The 8049-nt window shown below is 58.4% G+C and overlaps 1 protein-coding gene across 1 annotated transcript; it reads left to right on the top strand.

Annotated features, from left to right (window-relative positions):
- Positions 1 to 1613: 1613 nt before the first annotated feature.
- FNDC5 (fibronectin type III domain containing 5) lies at positions 1614 to 6339 on the top strand. The gene is made up of 6 exons (XM_012722712.1): positions 1614 to 1696; positions 2112 to 2310; positions 2614 to 2703; positions 3899 to 4032; positions 4313 to 4736; positions 4860 to 6339. The coding sequence occupies exons 2-5, from the start codon at positions 2127 to 2129 to the stop codon at positions 4316 to 4318; spliced, it is 414 nt and encodes a 137-aa protein (XP_012578166.1). The 5' UTR covers positions 1614 to 1696; positions 2112 to 2126; the 3' UTR covers positions 4319 to 4736; positions 4860 to 6339.
- Positions 6340 to 8049: the final 1710 nt, after the last annotated feature.

Below are 8049 nucleotides of genomic sequence, written 5' to 3'. Positions count from 1 at the left end.
CCCGGGCGGGGGTCGGCGGGCGGGCCCCTCTGCCGCCCCAGGCGCCGGGGTCCCCAGGTCCCTTCCCTGCTCCTTGGGAACCTGGCGCTGCCCCACTCGCTGCTCCCCTACCCGCTCCCCCACCCCCACCTCTTCCCTACCTTCTTGACCCCTGGACTGTCCTCCAGCCCCAAACTGCTTCCCACCCGGGCAGCCCGGGGCTCTAGGTCCTTGTGAATCCCGGGTTCGCCCATTCTAGTCCTGGACCCCAGGCCTCCGCCTCTGGGGTCCAGCTCTCTCTCCTCCAGCTCTCTGTGTCCCAGGGAGCAAGCGAGGACACCGGTCTCCCACCGTGGGCCTCCTTCCCTGTCCCCAAATTCTTGCAGGCCAACTCTGCAGGCCAGAGCAGATGGGATCCCAGTGTGTGTGAGCCCGTGTGAGGAGATGGGGACTGACACCCTAGGGCTAGGTGTGAGTGGGGGTGGACACCTGAGCCCTGGTGCCTGGCCTGCCCCAGGGGACAGCCTCTCCCTGCCCTGTCTCTGTCCTTCTGGCTCCTTCTGGCCGCTGCTGAATCCTCATTCTCCTCTATCCATCCCTCCTGCCGCTGTCTCCCGCTCCCCCTCCCCCTCCTGGTTTCCCTCCCCACCTCCTCCCATCTCTGATACCCCACTAATCTCTTCTCTGGATCTGTGTCTACCACCACCTGTCTGTGTCCCTCCGCCTAGGTCTGACTGTCTCCCCAGGCCCGGGCCAGCCCCTCGCCTCAGGTTCACTCATCTAGGGGGTGAGGGTGACCCAGGCCCAGGTCCTCCCCTTTCAGCACCTGCCCTTTGGGAGAAGTAGAGGCTTGTGAAACTCCACTGACCCTTTTCTAGAAGGTTCCTCCTGATGAGACCCTCAGGGTCCTCCTCACTCCCTCCTATTCCCTGCCCCTTTCATCTTCTTCCCCACCCTATGGCCCTGCCTTGAACCCTTGACTCTCCCCTAGACCCTAAGACCCTATCGAGTAACCCCAGTTTTCTGCCACCTTCCTACCTGCCTCTGGCTGGCAGGGTGTGGAAGAGGCTCAATTCGCCCTGCCCCAGATGTCATTCTGCTGGGTCACTGCAGTATTGGCCCCTCGGTCATGCTGCTCCCTCCCCAGGGCCGGCCCAGCCAGTCTGCTCTCCACCTCTGGGTCTTCCTCCTTTCCTCAAGGTCACTCACTGGCAGTGTGGTATTACGGAAAGACCACTGGGCTGGAAGTCCCTTCCACTGCTCTTCATCAGTCTGGCCTTCCGTCCCTGTGACCGCAGACCCCGGCCTCTCCCACCCCTCCCCTAGAGATCTGCCCCTAGCTGGCCAGGGCTCATCCATTTCAGCTTGGCCCCCAGTGGGGCCAGTTGTGGCCAACAGGGGCTCTAATCTGGACACACAGAGCCCTCATGAGGCCTCTCGAGCCTGGCTCTTCAGCCCACTAGGGAACTGAGGCCCGTGCCCATCCCACTGGAGTTCGTGGTTCTTCCTTCCCCCACTGCATGGCCTTCCCCAGGGTGCCACATACCATACGGAGGCCTGGGCCTCAGAGCTGGGGTGCTCAGGTGCCTCCCCACCCCCAGACAGCCCTTCGGCGCCAGTGAATGTCACCGTCAGGCACCTCAAGGCCAACTCTGCAGTGGTGAGCTGGGATGTGCTGGAGGATGAGGTTGTCATCGGCTTCGCCATCTCTCAGCAGGTAACCCTCCAGGGCCCCTGGGAGAGAGGGCTGAGACCGAGGTGGAGGGGAGGAGTGCAAAGAAGTAGAAAGCAAAGGGAATAGGGAACAGGAGAGCCCCGCAGAAAATTGCAGTTGGGGCTGCTGGGGGGTGGCGGGTGCCCAGAAGGAATCAGCCAGGGAGGGCGGGCTCTGGAGCCTTGGGTTGGAGGCAGGGATGAAGGGCTTGGTTTTTGATCTTAAACAGGCCTGAGTTTAGGACCTGGCCTGTTCCCACTGGATGTGTGGCCTTGGGCAACTTCTCTGGGAGTGAGGTGCCCGTCCAGACCCTCCTCGGAACCTGTGTCCCCCTGTGAGGTGGAGATGCCCGCCGCAGAGGTGACAGGCTGGGGGAGGTTCACTGGGGGGCACTGAGAACGCCTGTTGGCCCTTGCAGAAGAAGGACGTGAGGATGCTGCGCTTCATCCAGGAGGTGAACACCACCACCCGCTCGTGCGCCCTGTGGGACCTGGAGGAGGACACGGAGTACATTGTGCACGTGCAGGCCATCTCCATTCAGGGCCAGAGCCCGGCGAGCGAGCCCGTGCTCTTCAAGACGCCGCGCGAGGCCGAGAAGATGGCCTCCAAGAACAAAGGCAGGCGGTGGCCTGAGGTGGGGGGGACCTGGGCGCTGGAGGGGCGTGGGGCCAGAGGCTGGAGGCTGCTGCCGCACCTCCTGCTGCCCGGCAGAGTGGAGGCATTCAGGCCCCAAACAAGGGCAGATGAGCTCTGGACTTTGCGTCAAGTCCTGTGGCTGCCATCCCAAGGAGCCAACGGCATGTTCTAGAATCTATGCTAGCGGCGGGCATCTGTGGAATAAACACCTGCTCTCATGGGCTTGGCCCTGAGGGTGGTGTGGGCAGGGGCGGAGCCAGGACCTAGTGTCACTCTCCCCGCAGATGAGGTGACCATGAAGGAGATGGGGAGGAACCAGCAGCTGCGCACGGGCGAGGTGTTGATCATTGTGGTGGTCCTGTTCATGTGGGCCGGTGAGTCACCCCCCCCCAGCCTCACCCCTTAGCCTCCGGAGGTGGGGTCCCATCCTCCCACCTGATGGAAGAGGTGGGCGGTCTGTAAGCCCTGCCAGGGACAGTGGGGGTGGGGATGGATGTGCCCTTCCCCACCAGAAAAATGGCATGTGGAGAGGCCTCGTAGGCCCCGTGAGGACCTGCCCTCCGCCTCCCTCAGGGGTGGCTGGGGCTCGAGGTGGACACAGCTACGGCTCTTTGCCCCGGCTCCTTCCTCTCCTGCCATGCTGTGCCCCAGGTGCTGGAGGCCTGGGCGGCTGCGTCCCAGGAGGGAAGTCACGAGGGCGTGAGGCTGGGGGGAGCCTGGGTCTGGCCCCAGGGCCTCGGACAGGCCAGAGCTCTAGGAGAAGGGTGCTTGGGACGGGGGTGGTGGGGTATGAGGGTTCTTGGGCACGTAGAGAAACAGGCACTTGAGGAAAAAAACAGGAAACACAAAGGATCGTGCTGAAGAGGGGCCTTGCGCCGGCTGTTAGGAGACTTGGCACAGACGGTGTGCGCACAGGCCTCACGATGGCAACGCAGTGATGAACCCACAGTTGTGGTGTGTTGCTGTAGGGACGATGGGCAGGAAGTAGGGGGTGTTAGGATTTATCTACCACGGTGAGACATCATCAGCTAATATCTAAAACAGACTGTTGAGAAGTGGCATCAAGGATAGAGATAAAGAAGGTCCAGAAACGCCTGCAAGAATTGGGGTTGGCTGCCTCTGAAAAAAATACTATGTTCGTGCATTATTAGTCTGTTGACAGCAAACAGGAGCAGGGTGCAGGCCCTGGCTCCAGGGCTGTGTGCCCTGGAGGACGTTGCCTAAGCTCTCTGTGTGTCTGTCCAGGGTGACGATGGTGTCCTCAGAGGGGCGAGGGTCCGTGACGCGGACGTCAGTGCCAGCACCGGGCCTGGCATGTGCTCTGCCCAAGTGCTTGTTTCTGTTGCCCCTCATGGAAAACAAAACTGGCAGACGTGCAAGGGAGGGGAAGAGACGTGACCAGCGTGTGCTGTGGGAAGGGGTTGTGGGGAGGGGACAAAGGCTGCCATGGCCTGGCCCAGCCCAGCCCAGCCCAGCCCAGCGCAGGTCGCTCAGCTGGAGCTTCACAAGTGCTGCAGGGAGTGAGCCTTGAGCCGCTCCTGCGCTCTGACTGCTCCCACCCCTGCCCAGGCGTCATCGCCCTCTTCTGCCGCCAGTATGACATTATCAAGGACAACGAACCCAACAACAACAAGGAAAAAACCAAGAGTGCGTCTGAAACAAGCACCCCAGAGCACCAGGGCGGCGGCCTTCTCCGCAGCAAGGTGAGGCCGCCCCAGGCTGGGCGGGTAGCACCGCCTGGGCACACCGGGGGTCTCTGGACGGAAGGGGCAGCAGGGCCTGGCGCGCCTGCAGCGGGACAGGGCCAAGCTTGGTGCTGCTCGAGGAACAAGGGACATTGCCTGTTGGTTTGACATCCACCTGTGCAGGTGCCGGGGTCACTGGGGTAGAAAGGAAGAGTGGGGCGGGGGCGTGCCAAGTGGGGGTGTGGCAGCAGAGCCTGGCGTCGCCTCTCTGTAACTTCATTTCCTCTCCTAAAAACAGATATGAAACCCTTCCCTGCTTTCTCTGAGTAACTCAGAAGAACAGTAGAGAATGTGAGAGGATCTCACGGTTCGGAGGACGATCATCCCACAAACATCTGGCCTTCTACATGCCGCCTCCTGCCATCTTCACCCCGATACTATCCTCTCCCTTGGCTTCTCTTTCTGGCGCATTTTCCTGAAGCCTCTTATTAACCCCCATCTCCAGAAGCACCTCAACATGTTGGTGACTGAGGCTGCAGTCAGAGGCAGGTCAGCGGGACGGAGGAACCGCAGCGGGATGGCTCTGTGGGAGCGCTGAGTCCCGGGGCCGTGGGCCCAGGACGCCTCGTGGCATCGTGGTCCTTCGGTGAGCGAGGCGGAAGGCTGGGCTCGAGAAGGCAGAGGCAAGGAATCCAGGCGGACTGCTGTTCCTTCCAGGCTGGGTGAGAGCCTGGCCTTCAGGCCCAGCCTTGCCACCGCCCCTTCCTGCATCCTCTCCCTGCGTCTGGCCTGGCAAGAGTCTATTCAGTTAGTCCTGGTCGCTTCTTTCCTTTGTTTTCTCCCAGTTTCCAAACCAGCCCTTGGTGGCCACCGCTGAAGCATGACTGCCTGTCTGCAGGAAGGAGGATTTCCTTTTTCTTCTCTGCTGGCCCCCAGGTGCACAGGCACAGGGAGAGGGAGGACGCGGTGGGGAGGCCAGGTTAGCTGCATACTTCTCCTTCCCCTTCCTGGTCTGGTGAAGGAGGCTCAACTACAGACCCAAATTCTGCAAAAAATAAACAACCGCAAAGCTACAGGCCTGGCCCCATTCTGAAAAAGGCAGAGCTGCTGTGACACAGCCTCTTCAGGCCCCTCGCCTCTCCTGGACTGGCTCCCTCTTTGAGGAAACGCACAAATCTCCCAGGAGAGGACTAGCACCTAGACTGACTCGAGCTGTGTCTTTCAGACCAAGGACTATCGGAGTCTGTGGGGCTGCCTGCTGGGCAGGTCACGGCTCCATCAAGCCTTTGTCTGGATCCAGCCATCAAGGACTGGTTTGTGGTGTGGTGCCCAGCTCTGTGAGTGTGTAAGCTGTCTGTTGTCTCTTTTGGAAAACAAAGTGAAGGGCTCCATTGTAGAGGGCAGAGGGACTCCTGAGTTACCTGCTTCCTCTGTCTTCTTTGGCCCTCAGGGGTCATAAGAAGACCACGTAGGAAAGAGGCCTGAAGGGGACTGTCCCTTTTCTTTAAGAAAAGTCTCCTGGAGTTGTGACAGTGCTGGGGTGGACAACTGGAAGGGTCTGTCCACGTGGCCATCCTGGGGGCTGCTAAATCACCTACTCTTTACAGCAGTGGAAGCTGCTGGAAGGCAGGTCTGAGCCATTCACCGTGGACAGTCAGAACAGCTCTAGCCTGTGGGGTTTCTATATTTTGCCATCTCATCCAAGGTTGTGAAAGCTACCCAGGGTCCTCATGTCCTTCCCTAGAGCCTGAGTGGTAGGAGGTGACAGGTCTCTCTCTCTCTCTACTGCCTCTTTCTGGGTTTAAAAAAAAAAATGGTGCTTGAAAAGGGAAGGAAGATTCTTCCCTGGGACCGACAAGCTATGACTGCTGAATGCTGCATGGGAAAAGGGCCTTCCGCGTCTTCCGTTGGTGGCTGAGAACAGGAGCATGGAGCACTGTGCCTAGCACAGCCTAGCACATAGTAGGTGCTCAGTAAACTTTTGTTGAACCGAATGACAAAAGCATCATCGTCCCCCAAGCCAGAGAGCTGAAAGCCATCACCCAGTGACCGCCCCTTCCTCCGGTCTCCACTGCTCTCCTGGCAGGGGTAGCCACCTCTCTGCTGGCCTGAGTGTGGCAGCACAGGGAGGGAGGGGACAGGCAGATGTCAGCAATACTAAGGGCTTCCTCATGGGAGGGCATGAGGCTCCACTCATTGTCTTGTGACTTTCATCCCTGCTGAATGGGGCTGCAAAGGCCAAGGCTCCTTAGGGGAGAGGTCCTTACCTCTGATCCAGTTAGAGCAATAACCACTTTTTAAATGTAAAATAAAAAGACAAATGAAAAGGCACATCCTTGTCTCCTGGTAAATGCCCAAATGTTGCCCTCTTTTTCTGGCAATTGGCAGCAAGTCAGGATGTGTGGAGGAGGGAGTCAGTTCTCTCTCTCCATTTTGGCCTGCAGTTTCTTAGGGACATGCCTGCCAGCCAAGCTGGAGTTGGAAGGGAAATCTCGAGCAGATGGGGGTGCACGTGTAGGAGGAGAAAATAGCTGCTCCATCATCCTATTACCCCACCCCACCCCCAAACCAAGCTCTGGCTGCTTCATCACATAGGTATGCAGGCTGGTACTCTGTTAAAACAAAGGGTTTTCCCCTCTGGTCAGGGCTGGAAGCTTTCCCAGGCCAAAGGAATGCGGAGCTTGTTTCTCCCCAAGGTAAGGAGGGAAGTGAAGAGGAACTACAAAAGCTGCTTGCTGCAGCGGTGTGCACAGCGGGCTGTGCAAGGAATACCAACAGTGGCCTGAAAGCTAGAGCGATGACACCATCAGCCAGCGAGCAGGTGGCCAGTGACGCACCTCCAGTAGTCCTGTCCAGAGCCAGGAAGAGCCCTGAGAGAACACAGGTGCAAGGAGAACTGTCAGGCCAAAGGCTGTTGGGCATGGCCCTGAGAGCCAAGTGGATCTTAGAGGCTGGGTGGGAAACGGACATCAGCACACAGAATCCTAAGCCAAACCAGAGAGGTGCTTCCCAGGCCTCTGACCCCCTCTGGTGCCAAGTGATGGGGCAGCACCCACCAGCACCAGGTGTGGATAGCTATCTCTGGGGGTCAGGGAGCACCACGTAGGGGCGTTTCCTGTCTCCAGTTATCTGTGCTGGAGTCCACCATCTGAGTCTGAGGATGTGGGGAGAGGAGGGAACTCTCCTGGCTTAGGCAAACTCCATTCCCTTTTATTACCTCTGGATTCTGTAACAGTGAGCTTTTCCTGAACTGACTATCTGCACGGGAGAGCCCTACAGCTGCCTGGGCTGTGGGCCTTTCTTCGCGCCTCCCTCAGGTCTGCAGATTCCTCCTCACAGCGCCTGTGTGCATCCTCCAGACTGAGAGGCCCCAGACAACCTGTGGGAGGAACACAGGGCTGAGGCGGGAGACCCCTCCTTGCCCTCAGCAACTCAGGCCTGCTTGGGGAGTGAGTGGAGCCTTCTCAGAAGGCCCTCCTCTGTCCTCATGTCCCCGTGCAGCTGGATTTCCTTATCTGTCACTTGTAAGAACAGATCGCCTGACCCTCACCCACCACCTAGAATAGGAGCCAGAGGTTTCCTCACAGGAACAAGAGAGAAGCCCCAGCCTGAGGAAGGAAGAACTAGCGTTTCCACGGGTCAGGAAGCTTTTTTTCCTTGGAATCCTGGCCCTCAAACCCTGGATTTTCAGTATGGTCTCCTCTAGAATTCACTTTGCAGAGATGGGCAACATCTCACCACTCGTCATGTGATCTTTCAGCCTCACCATGACAGTTTTTGGATTTTGCTTTTAAGAAGTATACGCTGAGAACAAATTTTCCATAAATGGGACATCCCCACCCACAGCCCACACCAAACTTCATCAGGAAGATATCCCCAAACCCTCAAATATGACTTGAAGTTGAAGATCTTTGTTTACAAATAGTACCGTAATGATACATTTCAGGACTACCACAAGGACGCTTTAGATTCCATTCCATTCTCTCAATGGGCGCAGGGGTCAGGTTCTGTCCAAGGCATGTTCCAGTTGGCCGG

The sequence above is a fragment of the Condylura cristata genome, unplaced genomic scaffold (genome assembly GCF_000260355.1).
Source record: "Condylura cristata isolate star-nosed mole 26May11 unplaced genomic scaffold, ConCri1.0 scaffold00008, whole genome shotgun sequence".
In the NCBI taxonomy this organism is placed as follows: Eukaryota; Metazoa; Chordata; class Mammalia; order Eulipotyphla; family Talpidae; genus Condylura; species Condylura cristata.
Note: the sequence above shows the minus strand (reverse complement) of the source record. Positions and strands in the feature narration are given on the sequence as shown.